Source organism: Cyanistes caeruleus, chromosome 2 (assembly GCF_971803275.1).
Source record: "Cyanistes caeruleus chromosome 2, bCyaCae1.hap1.1, whole genome shotgun sequence".
Taxonomy (NCBI): Eukaryota; Metazoa; Chordata; class Aves; order Passeriformes; family Paridae; genus Cyanistes; species Cyanistes caeruleus.
The window spans coordinates 90,274,379-90,294,945 of NC_141702.1; the positions used below are offsets into that span (position 1 = coordinate 90,274,379).

Here is a 20,567-nt window from a genome sequence, read left to right on the forward strand (position 1 = left end):
GAAGTGCAATGTGTAAGGACTCAGCTTTGGTGGTCTGGTGTTTCTTTTCAGCTGAAAAAGCTGAACATTTGGGAGATGGAAGTTATAGTAGCACTGATATTACTGAGCACTGCAACAACATTATGAAGCAAACTAATCTGAATCAGCTGAGGCATCCAGCTTATTATCACTGATGGAAGGCCTCTTGTTCTGTGCTAAGGATGACAGTTACTTAGTATCTAACAAGAACATCACTCTTGTATCTGACTTCCATAACTAAAAGGTACAGCTTGTTATTCCATTCCCAGTGCAATGATATGGGTAGACAATCCTGGGGTATTGCACTAGCAGGGCTGTCTCTTGACGGAGATCCAGGTGTTCTTTGTGTTTTTGGTAGGACCTATGACTACCAGGCTGAGAGAATGCTGGCCTACTGGTTTTCTGGAATGGATGAAAATCATGGAATTGTGCACAGCTGGACTGGGACATATTTTCTCAGTTGAAGTACATTTCACAATTAAGGGTATGAAACTGTAAGATATAAATTAACAAATACAGCATATAATCAGTTTTATGTCCCCTTTATGTTCTTTCAGTTCAGATCAACCAAGCATGCCAGCTGACAAATTTGGAAGTGTAAATTATGCCTGAAGTAAAAATGACCATTCAGACTTACTTTTGGGATATTAATTTTCTAAGTTCTTTCAAATTGAGTTACTAACATCATCAAAGTGCGCTTATTTCTATACTACAGTTATTCCTACTGGTTTGGTTCTTTCCCCCTCTAGTGTCAGGCTGCAGTATAGGAACCAAAGAAAACCAGAATCTGTACACTAGCCCAGAAATTATGCCTTGTCACAGGAAAAAAAGAAACCCAAATATGTACATTTGGAAATAAACTGCAGATTGTGTGAGTTCTGAATCTGGAAGAGGGAGTTCAGCATACCACATTGGAAATTAAATTTGGCTTCCAGGTAAAAAGACATCATACACAATGTGCTGAAATAACAATACTAGCAAATTGCTTTTTAGGACAGGATGACAAAGAACACTGCCTAGTCTTAACTTCTCTTGTTGCTTTTCTGGTGCTCTTCTGATTAAAATATAAACAAAATCTGAGTTCACAAACTTTAGGAACAAAAAAATGCCGAATGCAAGAACATTTTAAGAGTAGCTGAACATGGAAGTTGATTGTTCTTCTAAGGTCCTGCTTTTCCAGTGTTCCTTGCCAATGAAGAACATAAGAGTGCACCTGCTCTCAAAGCTAGGGAATGACTTCTCACGAAACATATTTTGAATCCAGGACTGGACATGATCTCCTTGATTATTCATTTACTTTTCTTTCTTCCTACCTGTGGCTGACCCAATAGGATCCAGCTTTTCCCATAGAAAATCTGAGCTATTCTGGAAAGGACAGATACCAAAATGACATCGTGACTTACAATCAACATAATAATCACTTTTCATGTACTGCTTGGAGCAAATCAAAGGATTCAGTGTTCTCCAAATGCTATACCTATTGTTCTTACAGTCCCAACACAGATAGAGGTGAAATTAAAGATAGGCCAAAAATAAATGACACCGTTTGCTCACTTCCATCACTGGTTTTCAAAAGCCAGAAAAAATGCCATTGTGATCAGAAGTATAATTTACATCAACACAAATAAATTGTTTCTAAATTAAGTAATAAAATAAGTTGAAAGATTTCTTCACTGATCCTGTTATTCTCAAGCTTCTGATGGAGAATGATTTTTGGACTAGTTTTTCTGGTAGAAATTTCTCTATACAGAACTAGTTGACAGAGTAGACGCAAATATTTGGGGGTTCATTCTTTTGCATGCTAAGCATTTCAGCCTGAACAGTTAGTACAATGAAATACTTTATTATTTGAATTTGTTTTGCTCCTTGAATGACTTTTAAACTTGGCACTGCAGAGAATAATTAAGGAAATTATTTTAGAACTATATTAAATCTAAATAAGAGAACCATTGCATTTCTTCAGGCATGATACTGGCATCTGTCAATTTTCTACTTTTGATTTTTTTTTCACTCCAAATTTAAACCAATTATTTTGGCTTCCTGATTTATGTTCACATAGGTGAAAACATGAGGCATTTTCAGATAAATATTATAAAGAATGCTAAGATTTCAACAGTATTTTTCTCAGAAAGAGTCCACAGGAAGAAAAAAAAGTTTCCTTGAATTCTGTAATTATTGTATTGGAGGAAGACCTTGTTTCTGTTCTTTATCTGTATAAATGCATTTGAGTAAATCCACTGCTGGTCCACAAATACTAGTGTTTTTTCACTTCATTGTTTGAGTCAAATGAAACACTGCAACTGCCCCCTAAAATGAACAGAAGGTAACCTTTAGAAAATCTCAGGTGCTGTTCCTGAGCTTTTCCTCAAGGAAAAGAGAAAAGAAATCTTCAGCTTTATTGTGGTGCTGTCAAATCAAGGCATAGATGGTAACCACTATAAATATTCAGTTTACTTTGCGTGTCTTATAGGTAGGTTTTCAAAGCAAATATTGGAGGAAGTGAAAATATTAAGAAAAAAATTTTAGGAAAAGATTGTTTAACCTTGATTAAAGCAACAATAAAAGATTCATATGAAATAACATAAAACCAGCAGTTTTATTTTTGTGGTTATTAAAAATGCACTTTGAAAAGATAAACAAATTCTATATAGAGCTACTAAATATGCTATAAGTAACACGGCATTCCCAGATGTTAATCTTCTTGGCATCCATATTCACCAGCTGCATGTTTGCAGCAACATTTATAAGATTTTAACATTTTATTATGTTGAAGTGCTCTCAGTTTATACTACTGACAAAAAATACTTGCATCCCATGATTGATTAAACTGGGTAAGGATATATTACATTATATACTTACACTGTTACACATGTGAACCTCATTATTCCTCTTCAAAGCCCCTTTCTTAAAAAAATGCAGGAGTGACAGAGGGAGATTGAGTTAGGGCATATCCATCTTCCAAGAAAGAGAATCTCAAGGTTATGCCATTTTCTTCTTGGAGCTCTCTGGAAAGCTGTAGTGGCCAATAAGAAGTGAAATGCCCAAGCCAAAACCTGATTAACTCAAGGATTCCACTAATGCAGGTCCAGACTGTTTACAGAACCCTGGCAGATTAAACATAAATGAGAACAGACCCCTTGGCCCTTATTATAATCTGGGTCATATCCTGACCCTCCCAGAAGCAACAGTGGTGTAACACAACAGAGGAAGTGTATATTTTTCTAAAATTAACTATATAGAAGATTGGAAATGTGCTGAAATAAAAGATGAGATGATCCACAATGCCTGGAATCAATCTCAGAAATATCTGTATGGAATCTTGCACTCTAGAGCTACTTCCTCAAGAAATCCCTACAAAAAGAAAAAAAAGATATTTGGATTTATAATGGTTACAGATAATAAATAAATTGTATTTACCATATGAACATTGAACCAAACCCAACTAGATATCATGTGAGTTGACTGGAGTGAGATGTGCATGAGGAATGCCATGCTTAGCAATGCTGTTTTATATGTGTCTTAGAGAGAATTCAAGACCAGGATAAATGTGGGCCTCTGATTGTTTCTTCAATGTAGTAAATGCTTGGGCTATTTCAAATTAATCTTGAAGTTACATGAAGAGAGTTTATTAAGGAACTTTGGTTGTCTGCGGCCAACAAAAATTTCTTGAAGTAATAAATGCTTTCACAAAGCCACATAGACTTAGAGAAGAGATCCAGAAGCCCTCCAGCACCCAAGAGAAGGCCATCAAAACCCAGAGCCAGGCTTTTGACAGTGTGTCTTGGGAGAGGAAAAGAGATAATGACAAAAAGAAAAGTCCATGCTGGACATAAGGGAGAGCCTTATTGTCACAATGACAGTCAAACATTAGAATGAATTGCTTTGGAAGGCTATGCAGTCTGCATTCTTGGAGGTTTTCAAGAACACGTTGATCTTGGTTAGATCTTGTAGCTCATGCTCTTTTGAGGAAGAGGTGGGATTAAAGACCTGCTGAGATAATTTCTAATCTAAATTTTCCTGTGAACCCTAAAGGCAATTTTTGAAGAGAGGAGCAGCTTTTATAAAAGAGAATGCTTTATTTCTTAAGACTATTATTTAGTAAATGAGGAACCTTTTCTTTTCACGTGATATTATGAAAATTTTCAGAAGATGCAAGAAGGACTTTCTGTTTATTTATATGGTGTTATATATCTATATTGTTTTCTATTATTTCTAATATTTCTATTACTATGGGATGCATGTTGGTCCCAGATCTTAAGTGCCTAGTATAATCTTTATCTTAGACCATTTTTCCAATCAGGTACTACTTTGCTGACAGTGATTGAACTTCACACCAAATTTACAATAGCGTAAAAAAAGGCTAGGGAATTTTGAAATGGAAGAGCAAGGAGTTACTTTCTCTCTGTGAGTGAGATGTGATGTGGCAAACTGAGAACAGAACACTGAATCGTCAAGTAGTAACAGCATCACTTATAACTCATACAAAGAATAGCACCGAGATCCTTCTTTTAACCAGTTACGTAAAGCTATTGGAAATGCTTCAATGTCAAAAGTACGGAGATGTTGGACCAGTGATTCCCTTTCAGCCATCTTCAAATAAATTAACCACAATGGGTATTTCACTGGAAACATAAAAAGATAGCTGCTTGACCCAGCAACATTTTGGAATCTGTGGCTCTTCTCCAGCTAGCAGTGTTGAATGGAAGCAGGAATGTGACCCTGGTCTCCTCAACTAAGTTATATGAACAATAATACACTGCATATTTAACAGTATTTATATAATAGAGTAAGAAGAAGAAAATAATGACAGACAGATAAAAATTCTGGAAAAAGGGCATTTTAATATAATCTCCAACAAAGCAGACATATGAAAGTGAGAAAGCCTGTGGATTTTTCCACTTCTGACCAAATCCTTGAACTCTTCTCAAAGCAAGAGTATACCTGACTTTTATCTCAGATTGAACATACTAAATTCTGCTAAAGCTTACCAGTTTATATGGTATCTGTGTAGACTTTTACAGAAAATTAAAATGCAAAAAAAGGTACAATTTTAATATTTTTAAATTGATAGTATATTAGTTGTTATTTTGACAAACATATCTTCTATAGGTTAGAACAGCAATTCACTGTGTACTTCTGTGTAATTATGAATTTGACAAAGAAGTATCAGCATGTAAATAACAAAATACACATTCTTGAGAATATGTGACTTCTGCCAATATATTGTTTTCTTTTATGTGAACAACCCATACGCTTCTAAATGCATGACTATAAGATTATCACTAGCATGCAAATGCTTCAATGACAGCTTCAATATGGTAGTATGTATATCTCAGAGAATTAGACTGTACTTTGCATTGTGTTTTTGATTTAATTTGATGTGTAAAACAAATTGTTTCATAACTGAATATTATGCAATAAAAGAGTACTGAGTTACTAGTGAAATTACACTGTATATAAGACATAAATGCATTTAAATTTTCACATCTTATTGGTGTTTCAGAAGTATTGGCCTTGTTCTGTTTAAAGCCTATTAAGTATATTTGTTTCTTCTGAAACCTGTATATTTTGGGAGGGTGTGCATTTTGCACAACATTTAATCCATTCAAATAAAAAGAAAACAGTTGGGAAATTTTGAACTCCAGAATTACTTTCTAAAATACATTTGTTTTTATATTACAATGCAATCTCAGTATTCTAATAATCTGATATGAAAATTGTTATTCCTTGAGGAGGAAAAAATCTCAAATGAAATTTTATGTAATTTTATAACCCAGGTAACTACTGCCATTGAATGGATATCTCTTGATGTTCAATAGGTATAATTAACAAAGCCTTATGTGAATCGATGCAAAAAGCCCTATCAATAGTAATAGACTTTTCTCAGATTAAAGATGTATAAAAGCATTAATACATAATAATTTTAATAATTTTAATATTTAGAAATGTTCAATGAATTCTCATAAACAAATGTATTTGGCAAACTCCTGTTTCAGTTTTGTTAATTTTAATGCAAGATGAAGATTCTGAGTGCAAATAGTCAAACACCTATTGTCAGAGAAATGGGTTTTGCTGTCAAAGACAATTTATATACCCTTACCAATTAAGCCTGTACATCTGAAGTACTTACTTGTACCTGTTTCTAAACAGAAGAGGAATGGAAAGAATAAAGGTCTTTCACTGTTTCTAAAAGGAAATAGTGGACTGTGACAAGAATTTCATTTGTTTCCCAAGCCTGAAAGGTGATAAAGAAATACATTAGACTACATCTGAGGTTGCACTGTCAGTTTAAAAACAAACTTCAGAAACACAAAACAGAAGAAAGAAAAAAAAAAAAATCCTTTAATTTAAGTCTTTTAAGACACAAAAAATCATTCATCTATTCTTCTGCATTTTCATTTCTCTACCCCCACACAGAACATGGCATCAGAAGCATGCTTGTCAAGTAGCCCTTATCTAGAAAGCTTTCCAGTGTAGTCGTTACAATGCTCTAACAATCCCAGCAAGGCCCTGTGAATGTATCTGCTTTAATTCTGCTGTTTATAAAGCAAATGGTAATACCCTACAATCCCTGAATTAATCTTTACTGAGACCTCTCATTCCCACCCCTGCATTTCTGTCACTAAGGATATTGAGCATTCCCATGCTTTTTATTTATGAAACTTATTTTCCACTCTGTTGGCTTCTGCACATATTTATTCTTTTTTTTTTTCTTCCCCCCTAATGTGTAGTAGGGCCCTCAGTTTGCTTCTAAGATACTAATATAACAGTTTGAGAGGGTCAGGATCAATAAAGGAAAGAGCAGTAAGGATGTTGACAGTTTTTAAGCCCAGCAGACTTTGGCTTGGCTGACCCTATGCTTCCTCATGTTGCTTCCTGCAGGGCACTGTGTGTTACAGTCATGCAGAGAGAGAATACATTTGCATGCAAATGTAGAAAGGACTGTTGAACATCTCAGCTGAAGAGAGTTTAGTAAGGAAGCAACAGAGCACTGAAATGGGACTCAGCATACTTAAATTCTGCGTGAAAGTGTCTGACTCATCTTAATGGCTCAGGGCAAATAATTTCTCTTTGGTTTATTTTTTATATGTTTGAAATTTCTTGAGGAAAAGTTAAGTGACTGATGACACATAGTGTTTTTCCCCCAAAGTCTGAAGTAAGACTACATTCCTCTTCTACTCTTCCTTTCTACCTAACTCTACTTTACATCTGAAAGTTTTTCTCTGTGGGGGCAGGAATGGGGACATCATAGCCCTGATCCCTGTCCCCTGAGGGAAAACCCTCTAGTTCTTCTCCTTCATCTTGCTCAATTAGAATTTACAAACTTTATTTGCTCAATGGTTCCTGCTTCATCTCTTAAATCTGGAAGGTTTTCCCTTTTCTCAAAGAAAGAAAAGCCTTCTTTTATCTGCTAGGTTGACTCCAAATCCTTCTCAGAACTTGCTGCTGAGCCATCTCTTGTCTATGACACATCAGGTCTCTCCACATTTGTTGAACTGACATAGCCTCTTTACTTTTTTATTCTCCTGCTTATGCTTAGCAATTGGTTGAGTCATCCAGTTCTGCACTAACAGGATGATCAAATGCTACTCCATTCCTTTTTCACCTACTCAGGGCAGCTCACCTTGTCTGACTGAACGTCAGAATAATTTTAGAAGTGTTGACTGTACTTTGTTCTGTAAGAATACCTTTTATGACTTGGGGTCTAAATAGTTGTCAATGTTGATAATGTCTAGTCCCTTCTGAAACTGATGGATGATGCCAGGTGATAGCCACTGGCTGAAAACGATCGGGATGGAAAAGGCATTTGAGAGAGACATTCATGATATGGTGTGATTTAGGAGATGATCATAGGATAAGATGTGCTCTTCTAATTACATAGCATCACAGATTGAGTCAAATTTCGACCTTCTAAAGGCCAGAAATGATTGTTGTAAGACATTTGTCTCTAATCTCCTGATGAGCTGCCTACAAATCCAGTTTAATTTCATTTGCAAAAGAAACCTGACAACAGCTTTTCTAAATAAAGACAAAAGGGATCCCAAAGCCTAAATGTGCTAAGTGTTTGCTTTGGATGAGTGTAGGGAGGCTGTTTTTTCAGCCAGTGTGTTTACCTGACAGTTTTCTAGTAAGCAGTGTGATACCAAAGCCCCACTTTGTGACAGTTGTGAACACCATCTGCCAGGTGCAGATAGCTTGTTGAAAAATGCTGCCATCAGCACTGAAGTGCTGATGGAAAGTTATTGCTTTGGAAACCACTAACACGCCATATTCTGTCTAATTGGTTGTTGCCAGTAAATACTATTGTTCAGGGGAAAAAAAAAGCAGCATAGGTCATTTTTCATTATCATGATAAATTACTTTTAGACTACCTTGCAGTGCCACTGTTTATTTATTGCTTTCTGCTTCCTTCAAATTTTACTTATCTACACTCTAGAGTGAACTTTGTTACCTTTTATGCTTGCTCTCAGTACCTGATTTGATGACAAATACTCATAGAAATTTTCATTAGACTTTGACATAGTGAAATACCTCTTAAGGACATACTCTGCTGGGCACAGTGGGGCAGTCTGCCTCCTGAGGTAGGGGTACAGTGCAATCATTTGAGTAATCTTTACTTGGTTTCAACTGTTACAACTAAAGTTGTACTGGATGAAAACCAGGACAGATAGTTTAAAGAAAATCTATGTAGAAAAATTTGGATCATCAAGAAACCACATTCAAATGCATTTGCTTAAGGGTAAAATAATATACTGTGCAGGTTGCATAGTCATGCATACCCCAGACATTCACTGATAGTGGCTTAGTAAAACAGAGAGCCTTTACAGTTTTGCATTGCAGCATTGGGCTACTTAAGAAACACATATGAAGAATCTCAAGTACTTAGAACGGCTGAGAACATAATGTAATATAACTGAAGCCAGAATCTGTTCTCACTTGAGTCAGTAAAATGTGGACGAAAGCCGTTTTGGCTTTAAAATGCTGTACTGGAGATTTTGGTTTGGCTTCCTATTTTTTGGCAGGATTTACCTTTCTTTTGCAGGATGTTCTGTCGTGCTTTAATGAAAGCTAGGATGTCAGCATCAGCCTGGCTGTCTCCAGTCAGAGGAATAGATGTACTTGAACTTGGTGGGATCCTGAAATAAGAAAGTATGCTTGTGGACTCAAGTGAGTAAGTAGGTTAATTTTTCTGTCTCCTCTTTTTTTCCATCATGAAGGATTTTATTCTTTAGATGCATTGTTAGATATATGTTAGCACTGTTTAGCAGAGAATTGATCTCAGGACTTCTTAATGGTTTTTTGTAGGTTCCTAAGATTAGCCACTACCTCTTCAGTGTGGGAAGGCTATTTGTAATCAACTATAGACCTCTCAAGAAGGGTTAAGAATATTCTAGTGCTGAATCAAAGACTTAATTCCAAGCAGAAAAGCTTAATGTAGTAAGTTTACCAAGGAAATTATGGATGTGTCTATGCCATGTTTGCTTGCCTTAGGCTGCTATACATCTGAACAGATCAATAGTATTTTTGCCTACTGTGGGGGAATTAAGTTTTCATACATATACAGAAGAAAACAATCATGTGGCATTCAGGACATCTGACAGATGTAAATCCTTTGTGCTGCTGAGTCTCCAGTAACAGCTGAACTGTTGAATCATTAACTTACGACTTTTGACAGATCCTCTGGTGGTGTAAGATGATGTAATACAATGAAGCTGTTCTAATCAGCTGAGAAAGCTAAGAATTTCTTCTGGCATCTTTAACCTTATTTAAATATTAAGCACTAACTAGGAGATGAGAAATACAGCAACAAAAAATTACAGAAGGACAAGTGGAACTGAAGGAAAAAGCTTTTTGTTTACATATCCTACCTCTGTAATTATAGTTATTTTCACAGTTCCTTACTGACTGTAGCAGTAGGTGTATTGTGTTACTGATATATACAGCAGTCTAATATCCTTGTCTTTGTGCTACTAATTAAGTTGCTGAATTAATGAAACAAAATGGAAAAACAAAGAAGAAATTACTCTGAACTTAAAACTCACCTATTTTTATGTAATTTACAAGGTGATCACAGAACATCAGTAAGGGACTATTTTTGTTGATTTTCATTAATTTAGCAACAATATAAAAAATAAAAAACCATAGTATATTGAGAAGGTACTCTCTAAATTTCATTTTAGCTCCTATTTTTCTTCTCCTTTTCTTAAACCCAAATGCAATTTAAAACATTAGGTTTTGGGGGATAAAATTTTCCACAATTTTTTTCTGCTCTAGAAATGGATTGTGTTGGAAAATGAAAGGGAAAAACCCTCCTGCTTTCCTCTTACTGATGTAGTAGGAAAAATAGTAACTTGACCATATTTTCCTAAGGGTGTTAATAGCCAGAACTGTTGAGCACAATAAGAATATAGTTTCTGAAAGCAGAGTGACTTGGCATAATGTTTCAGTGGGAGAAAAGAACATGGAAATAAACACACCAGAAAAAATAGAGAGGCTTAAAACCCTAGTCATTTCTGTTAACCTGCTGAGCTAATTTTCACAATTTTTCTCTTTTCAGAAAATATGATCTATAACCTTAGCCAAGCCTGAAACTGTTGCCATTTTATCTTAACAGAATAATTTGTGGAGAGAGATTAAGAATATTTTAAATACAAAATCACAAGTATGAAAAAATCTCTGCCTAATTCTTGCATTCTACAATTTTGCAATATATACACACTCTGATTTTTATTATTTTTAAAAGTTTTTATTTATTCTTTCAAACTCCCTTTCTCCGAGAAGGCTGGGAAGACAGTCATGAATATTCATAAGCTTATAGGGAAAAAAGCCTCAGGCCAAAACCAAAAGCCCCTTTGCAATACTGATGGTGCAGCAGATTGGTGTAAAGCTATGGGGCAGCCTGCAGTTGGTTTGGAAGTTGGAGGAAAATCTAAATTTTCTAAAAAAATTATCTTTATATTTCAAGGAAATTGTGATGGAGGATTGTGAAGGCATTATATTGTTTTGTACTTTGCTTTTTCCTTTGGGTAGCCCAGGTATAGTTCTTACCTTATTTTTGAAGTTGGGTTACCAAAAGTGATTGAGTTGGTTTTCACAGCTGGATCTTCGTAAGAGCTGTCTTTATTGAAGTCTGAAAAACTGGAATGGGAAATTAAGTAATGAAGGAAAATCAAGGAATTAAAGAAAATAATATAGCCCTAGTGTAGACAATATTAATACACTAATTAACTGCAAGAAAAATGTTTTTTAAGATTTTAAAAATCTATATAAAACATTTGTTTACTGAAAGAAGATTTTCAGTTTAATCCATATGATGATCATGTTTATATAGAGAATGCAGCTATGAAAGAATGACAAATAACTTCATAAAAAATATACTTTTAGTATATTATATTTCCCTTCTAAGTCAGACTTGTAAAACATTTTGATATATCCAATGTACAGTTGGTAATGGTATATTTAGTACCTAAACTGACTATTAGCTAAGTGCTCATTTTCCATTCTTTCTTTAGTCAGGCAAAATTATTATCAAAATCAGTGAAAGACTGGATAAAAACTCAGTGAGGACTTTGGTATGGGGTTTATTGATGATAGCCAAATATACTGCAAACAGCTGCTGTGCATTTCTGCCTCTGCAGATATCATTATCAAGGAAGCTCACTGTTAGGGAGGAAATTTTCCACCACTGGAATTCTCTGGGATTCTCCGCTTTTCCTGGGGGTTGCATATACTGCTAGATCTGGTGCCAATCTTCAAGTGGAAAAAATAAATTACTCAGTGTAAGGATTTTTCCAATAGAAGGCAGGATTGGCAAGTTCTTGCTTTTCTAACTCTGCAGTAGTTTGTTCATTGTTGGCTGATGAATTGATATTTCTGGCAGAGAACTTGAAAAGGGAAAGAAATTTATTACTAAAATTTTACTATTATTACACCAGGTTCAGTTTTGCAGAAGATACTGTGCCCAGGAATATAAGTAATTTTGAGTTGAACAGCTCCAGGTTTGCTGAATGATTCTCTTTAACTCCTTGAGTCCCACACCATTCACACCTGCCTAATTCAACCAAAGCAATATCTTATTTAATATTAATAATATTCTCTACTTTAGTACACCTACATATTACAAGAACTAGAAAGGATGTGTGATGTTATTATCTACTATGTGGTTTAATAATATCTGGGAACCTCATATCATCATTCTGCTTTAGGATTTCCGGAACATTTTTTCCACTGATTTGGCAGTTCTTAAAAACTAAGTGATTTAGTGTTTTAAATTCAGTTTTCTTAAAGGCCTCTGTCTGTGCCCTGAGATACTGAGTCATCCAAGTCACATAACTGCAGTTTAATAAATCGCTACACATCAACTGAACCATAGCAACCATCCCTGACTCTACTCTTACCCTACAACAAATGTAATGTGACTTACTGTGATTCTTTTTCATTGCTTTCTTTTCATTGGAATAAGTGTCTTTGCTTTCTTTTTGTCATGCACAAAGTATATAATTTTACAAATACTGTGAGTCATCTGAAGTATTTTATTTTTAAGTTGCAGTAGTTTATGTATTTGAACTACTTCTTTTTTTTCCATTGAAATAAAAAAAAAAAATTACGCAAAATTGTTAAATTAAAATCAGTCTGACTCTAAATTGATTTAGAGTCAGACTGATTTAAAAAAACCCTATATATTACAGGCATGGCATGGTTGGAACTCTAGGGATGTCACTTTCAAGTACATTCCTGGACCAGAGGACAATATGGGAAAACTTGCCTTAGGGTGCTCTGGGAGACTTTGGCACTCCTGGAAAGCAATATTTAAAAACCCACTTAAACTGAGTGAGATGATACCTAGAATCAGGAAATTAACATTGCTGTGCTTAGAGATGGACTTTAACGTCCTATCCTGTGCTTGTGGGGTTGCAAGCAGACATTTTTATTGTGGGATGCAAAGTATTGTGCAAATTAAGGAAATTTATAAGGAAACTTATAGCCATTTTTTTGAAATGACTTGAAGTTCTGCTTCCACCTAAGAGGTTAACAATTAGTGTACTAATCTAATAAATGAGTCCCTCAATTTGTCACAACTCAAATCTATCTTTTTTATATGCTAGAAATTTCTCTAATTCCTGGGCTAGAGGAGTGGTCTGTATGGGAATAACTTGCATCCTTCATACTGAAGCTCTGATAACAGCATTGCAAGGTAAGTTGAACCATAAGGGGACAAAAGGGTGTAATTCTGCTGTGATTGTATTTGTATGCTCAGATGCAACTTGTTCCTAGCCTGTTCTTAGAAGTCAGGACACTCCTTATTCATCCAAGTGTTAGATGCTGTTCTAGTAATGTAAAAAATTGAGAACTGTTCTAGTAATGCTCTAGATTTAATGGAAAATCATTATGCCAGAATAGGGTGGGGGTAGTGATACCCTCTCTGTTAGACCAGCATGAAAGACTGGACATCTCAGGATGCTCCAACAAAGCCAAACAAAACCATACCTGACACACTTTAGTGTGATGAAGGTCTTCTTCAAGCAAGGGGTTGATCCAGAGATCTCTAGACGTACAATTCAACATTTATGTAATGTGCAAACAGGCATTTCTGGATCACATTTTGGATTTGGGTGGACATACAAGGTATGTAAATAATTTCTCTTTATCTGTCATCTAAGCTTTAACCTCTAATATTATTCAGCTTGTTTTGACAGTGTTTAATTCCCATTTGCATTCTGAATCTATCTGTTTTTTCCTTGAGTTGAATTTAGGAAATCTCAAAGACTCTTTCCTGACAACTTCAGTAAAATTCCTACTTTTTAGAGAGATTAAAGATAGTCTGTGAACTTCATATGTCTTTTTGTTCTTATAACCTAGTACTTGAAGTTCCACCCAGTGGATAACTTTCATTTTTGGGGAAGCTGGGCCAGGAGAATCCTCTGTTGGTGGTGTATTTCCAAGTCAAGCATGGGGCTGTGGTCATAGAGATGTACAGATAGAGATGTAGGTTGTGGCAGCATTTTCCTTGCTGCAGGAACCCAAGGACCAGAGATAACTGATCCATGGACTAATCAGGTCTATCAGGGTATAACAGCTGCAGAGATGATGCATGTTTGATATAAGTGCTTAATTTGCCAGCTGAAAAAATGGAAAATCAGGTAAATTAAAATGGAAAGCGAAAATTTGAAGGTATGCAACCTCTGTAATATTAAGAAAATATTAAGAAAACCTCACCTGCAGTTGTCCAATTATCTGAGCTTTGGACATGAGGGGAATAGGTGTTCAGACAGGAAAGACTCAAGCGGCTTAAAAGCTAAGCATTTTAGTAGTTGGCTACAAAATTAAATTTGGCCTAACTTGCAAATCATAGATAAATTGTTCCAATTGTTACCAAAGAATGTGAAAACCTTTGAAATGTCACTAATTGATGATGTTATTCCCAGATTATGTTTTCATCATTATATAACACTGCAGAAAATTGGCAGGAATAAAAAATTATTAGACGGAAAATGCTGTAAAATATGTAAACATTGACCTTGTTTCACACAACATGAATGTACGGAGTAATTGTTACAATCCAGGACAATAATTTTTAAAAAAATCTGATGCTCAAAATCATCAGACAACATGAAGGGTTATTTGAAAATGTCTCCAAGTGAATTTAAAATGCCAGGAAGACTTTGAATAAGAAACAGAACATCCAAGCAGTCTGAGGTTGAACACATCGTGGAGCTTGCTGGAATAGGAAAAATGAGATGCAGTAAAAGGAAATGAGTGAGGTTAAGAAAGATTTGACTGAGATAAAAAGGAATGCATTCCTTCTGAGAGGAGGGAAAAAATCCAATATTTTTATAATAATTGAGTAATTTTCTAATATTTATACAATTCAAAGGGAATACAAGAACTGTTCAACACTACTGAAACTAAATGTTCAGTGAGAGAAGCAATTTGAATAGACACGGATCTGATAAATTCCTTAAATGAAAGTCATTATGGGAGAGACGGCATGAGGAAGAATGAAAGGCTGTGCTTGAATTCTGAATGTGTGGAGCACACATGGAGCGCTGACCCTGACATGCATTTTCAGACTTGCAAATTTGACAGGAATCCATTATGAGACAAACATATATACCATATGAGTTTCAGGCAGCACTACAAGCTTTCAGACCTCACTGACTGAGGAAGAAATGGTCACTATTCAACTCTTTTATTAACCTAGAATCATTTCACCGCTTTAACAATTCAGCCATTTTTTTTCAAGTGAAAAAAAAAGAGACATATTTGCCATGAATCAAGTGCCTTTCAGGTGTGTGTATCCTTTTTAAGTCTCAAAAGGATTACCAGCCTCCCTTCTCTGTTATTTTATTTATAAATTAACTTAAAATTTGAACCTTCCCAAGGCTTAATTTTCTCTGGAAACATGACTAAGGTGTGTCAAACAATAACACCTCACACAAATCATGCACTAGAAGGTGATCAAAAGACTTTGTTCAAACACATATAAAGATTAGAAATATATGTGTGTCTTTTGCATGCAGAGTTACATAATTTATTATTTCTAGCCTGAAGATTGTATTTACATCCATTCCCATTCAGGAGTTTGCCTGAATGGTTTTACTGCATACTTACTCTGTCAACAGCAGTCTTAGAATTTAGCCTACTAAATTTTAGATCTTACATCTATTGAACACACCTGTAAACTTAATTTCATCTTGGAAACACCACATTGTATCAAACATAATTTATGTCAGCTTTTGCTTTGGTGGCTGGTTATTCTGCTGGGTGAAAATAGCAATATTATTCCAATGAAAGAGATGGTTGATTTTTAGGCAGGTTAGAAAAAAAGAGCCAATTTGTGTCTCAGGACTATGTGAAAGTAGTGCCTTTAGCCTGGACTCATTCTGCACAATTATGGGAAGTGGTAAGTAAAGTTCCTCTGTCAACTGGGGCCAATGAAATCATTGGGAAATAAATATTCTACTATTTTGTCCTTTTAAAGTCTGTGAAATTTGAAGCCATTACTCTATAAAATGTTATTGACTCAGGTAGGGGAAAATGTAAATTTTCATGCACAGTGGGATATTAAGCCTGCAGCTCCTGCTTCAGAAAAAGCAGAAATAGCGTGTCTACTTCCATATACATGCCACTAGAAATGTACCTGAGTAAAATATGTTTAAACAGCCTAACATAAAATAAGATCAAATAGGAAGGAAAAAATGCTTGACTTTTAAAGATTATTGCAAGAATATTGATAGAGATGGGAAAATAAAACTACATTCATCCCAACTCCCTATACAATTTTAGTTCCAGAAGATAAAGATTCTGTGTCTGTAATATTTATGCAAGGATCATCTAGTCAGCCTCAGCCAATATGCCATTACCTAGACAGAGAGAAACGCTTTGCTGTAAAGAACATGTGCTTTTTGCACGAAATCACCTGTACAGGACTCTGAAGCAAGCTTGGCAGCTGAAAGCAAACATGCACCTTTCCCCATTCTAGTCAAAATGCCAGATGGACTTTTCTTAGACTTGTCCTCCAGTAACAAACATGAACTGTAAAGGCATTTGATATAAAATCTTAAAAAAACCATAAAGAAACCAGTTATGCAATTTTGTTTCTGAGATAGGGTAGAGAAAGGAGGAGATTCACCACTGCTGAAGGCCAGTCTCTCATTGCACTGGAAAGTGCCTGAGCATTACCATTATGTTTAGTTCTAGAATTTTTAATTGGATTGCAAAAAGTATTGCTCTCCTGAGCGATGCATCAGCACAGCAACTGAAATTGGTTGCTCCCAAAATCAGCGGGACAGAGAGGTTGTGAAAGAGGCGCTTAGTTCAAAGTACAGTACAAAGTTAAAGAAAGTGACAGTCATGGATTTCTTGAACTAATTTGGCCAAATTTGTGCTAAGCTAGACCAAAAAGGCTCTCATGTTCTGTTCCATCAGCGTCTCTCTGGGTCAAGTAACCTTCAGCCTGAGACCAGAAATGAACAGCATGGATTCAGCCTAAAATCTGCCAACAATTTGCAAAGTGATTAATGCCTAAAACTAGAGAGGACACAGAATAAGAACCAAAGCAAAGCAGAGAAGGCTGAAGTTGGTTTTCAGAAGTTTGAGAGAACTGAAAATGTCTTCTCAGAAGACTTTAGAGGACTATGACTATCCTTTTCTGTACTGATTATGGAACATTTACTACAGATACATAAGAGTGTAAAATAAAACAGAAGCTATTTTACAGTTTTAAGAAAATTCACTATTCATTATTTAATGGCATGTAGGAGATATTATGTTTGCTGAAAAGCAGGAAACATCATTTATGCAGATTACTGTCATAAAAATGTAGGTAAAGCCACTCATCAGAGAAATATTAATTGCATAATGAGAAGAGAGAGAGGCAGAAAAAGAGAGCAAGAGAAAGGTGGGGAGGGAAAGAGGAAGAAGGAGGGAGAAAGGAAGAGGGAAGGGGAGAGAACATCTCCATTTATTGTCCTTGAATATGGAAACCTGCAGAGTCAGGTATGTGGTTTCTTGCACCCTCATGGCTATGAACAGCCTATTAATGCAAATTTAAATTAGAGGGTTTGAAATCAGAGGTGACTGTTGATGCAACAACCAAGATGATCACATTTTTCTCCTATAGATGATACATCAGCACCTTATAATATCAAATACAATATCATTGTGGAATAATATGCTGCATAAATGTAGTACCATGGCATTTTTCAGTAGCAAGTCTATCTAGTATATATATGAAAAAAAAAAATTTAATTTTTTTTTGGTTTGAAGTCCCCTGCATACATCCCAAAGGAGATATAGTCTCCTCATACAGCAAAATTGACTGATAACAGGCTTGCCTTTCTTAGCTGTCGTGGGGCCCCTAAAGAAAGGTTTCCAAGTTTCCAAGACCAACAAATCAAAAGAACTGAGATCCTACTTTCAATAGGACTTCCAAATAACTGAATGATAACATTTCATTTTCTACACAATCATTTCTGTTGTAACTGAAAATACAGTGTTTCAGTGCAATATTTGCAAAAGCATTTTGGACATCTGCACTTCTACTAAAACTGCATTTTCTCCCATGTAAGGAAGGAAGAGAAAAATAAACAATTTACCTGTTAGGTGATAGATGCTGCGAGGATCTGATAAACTGTGGATAAACAGTGGCAGTATTTGGTGAAGTAACCATCTCTGGCTTTTCCTGCTGGGTTTAGATTGATAAACAAAATTAGGAGAATAAGATTTTTTAAAAGTGTTTCATATTGGCCTATAAATTTCAGCAATAACAAGGTAAACAATGACTCATTCAGAAAACACAGAGTCTAAATCACACAGTATTTTCTCCACTTGCACAAACAAAGTCTTCTGAACAAAGAGAAAAGTATTTAGGATTAGTTCATGTATTTTTATTATTAGTTCAAGTATTTTCAAGCTCAAGATACAGGTTTTTAATATGTAATAGCATATATTCACTGATTTCAGTTTCTTAGGGAGCTCAGATGTATAGATAGGTCAAGATCTAAGAAATCAATCCCAATTACATTTTCCAGTTTTCTAATCTTCTACTGATGAATTATGAGAGGTTGAATCCTGAAACTCTCCTTTTAAGGAACAGAGAAAAATCTGCTGCAATGGATTCAAGAATATTACTTGCAGTGCTTTGAAAAACCTTAATATTTAGACAGGAGGGTGACTAAAATGTCATCCACTTTGCCAGTAATATGGTTAGGGATTTTAACTGGAAAAGTATTTGGTAATGCTAACTTTCAGTTAAGCTACTTAGGCGGCACTGTATGGATAACTAAATTCCCCATGTTAAGTTCTGTATTTATTTTAGGCCATTTTCTTGAAAATACAGTTAAAATTTATACTCACAAGAATTAACCAAAATATAGACTAAAACTTTCTTTGTTTGTAACAACTTCTCCTCAAGGAGTAAATCTTCTCTTGCAGTTAATAACAAATTATATGGAATGGACTGCATCCAGCATTCATTTTCACAGGGCTGATGTACATTTCATGACAGAGCTTTGTTGTGAGTTGCAATGTAGTGACATTGCAAGTCATTAAAAAAGTGTCAGAAGGGAAGCCCAAGAAAGCTAGGTTGTTTCAATAAAGTGTAGTTTTGAGACTGACTGTGTTATCAACTTCTAACACACTGCTTAAAATGACAGTTCTTTAGTTCATTTTTACACAAGTCATTGCATTAGAGCACTCTCTCCTTAAAACACTGGTGGACTTCAGCTAGAGAATGAGGAAACACTGTGCTGGGAGCTGCTGACCCTCTGGGAGCCTAGGGAAGCTGAAAGGTTACTGGAGTCTTTGTGAGCAAAGGAAGCTAAAAAGTAACTATATTTGCTACAAAAAAACCTGATGAAATCATTGCTTTGCTAGCAGTAAAAAAGATTATTTTTTGCAATCTGATAATGTTCTTTCAAAGTTGTTGGCATTTTGGGCCCATTCTTCCCTATTAAACAAGTTGTTTGGGAGAACATAAAAATGGAAAATAGAGCAGGAAAAAATGCATTTGTCTAATTTTTAGAGCTTCACACAAGTATAATTCACATTACCTTTGTCCAATTTACATTGGCACAAGCACAGTTGAACCAGACCCTGAATCCCATCCTTCATACTCCTTTCTGTCCAGTCAATTAACTGCTTCTTTAGGAAATTATTGAAGATGTTATATTTACATGAAAATGGAAGAAATACAAAATTATTTCATACCTGGATTTTTTTTGCCTCTTCAGACCACCAGACTTCAAAGTCTTTTTGCACCTTCATCTTCAATTTTTCCATAAGAAGCTGCAGGTGCTCAATCTCTACCTTCAGCCCTTTGAAGCAGCTGTACACTCTTTTATAGCTAATGTGAGAAGAAGAAAGTGCATGACAAATTTTCCAAGGTATATCTGAACAAAGGTTAATCCTACTTAGAACAGTTAGAAATTTAAACTATAAAATAATGTATAATAATCAGAGATGCAGAGAACACAGATGGTAGACAGAAACAACTCATATTTTATGAAAGCTTCATGGGACAGTAAGTGCAAGAAACTTATTCCAACGAACTTTTATTTCATAAAGAAGATAGTGAAATTCAAGTACGATCAACATTGATTAACAGTTAAAATACAGGTTCAATCAACTATGAAAATTATTTATTTTGAATTCTCAACATGTTATCATTAATAAATAACTGGTATCTTGGATTTAGATAGGACCTGAGACTGGTTCCCCTGTCAGATGGAAGCTTCATTACCCTCTTAGCTATTAGACACCTGGAGATTTACCAGGAGTATGAATGAGCCAGAAGTTTCCTCAGAGATTGTGAATAACGTAAATGCTAGCAAAATACTCCATACTGATATCCTTGCATCTATTTTTTTTTATCCTCCTGGCAACAGTGACAGTAGAGCAAGGATCTGTTAACCAATGTGTATTCTGCATATTATTTACACTTAGTGAGTTCTGTATTACCTAAAGGTTTTCTTTAGGTCAAGAAAGGCAGGACTTTTCTGAATCAGCCCAAAAGGCTCACAATACATTTGGATTCAAACAACAATTTG

At 35.3% G+C, this 20,567-nt stretch overlaps 1 protein-coding gene across 11 annotated transcripts in view; it reads right to left on the reverse strand.

Annotated features, from left to right (window-relative positions):
* KIF6 (kinesin family member 6) overlaps nucleotides 1-20,567 on the reverse strand; it is a 220,091-nt gene that overhangs the window by 15,678 nt on the left and 183,846 nt on the right. For 2 of the 11 annotated variants that reach the window (XM_086869413.1, XM_086869443.1), the window contains 5 exons: nucleotides 19,729-19,864; nucleotides 18,117-18,202; nucleotides 11,068-11,157; nucleotides 9,049-9,155; nucleotides 4,840-6,253 (listed from right to left, as the gene is read on the reverse strand). In XM_086869413.1, coding sequence (XP_086725539.1) covers nucleotides 6,237-6,253; nucleotides 9,049-9,155; nucleotides 11,068-11,157; nucleotides 18,117-18,202; nucleotides 19,729-19,864 — 436 coding nt within the window. In that variant the 3' untranslated portion in view covers nucleotides 4,840-6,236. Of the gene's footprint in view, nucleotides 1-4,839; nucleotides 6,254-9,048; nucleotides 9,156-11,067; nucleotides 11,158-18,116; nucleotides 18,206-19,728; nucleotides 19,865-20,567 lie in introns of those variants that run through there. The other 9 variants (XM_086869401.1, XM_086869426.1, XM_086869409.1 and 6 more) reach the window with 6 other exon arrangements.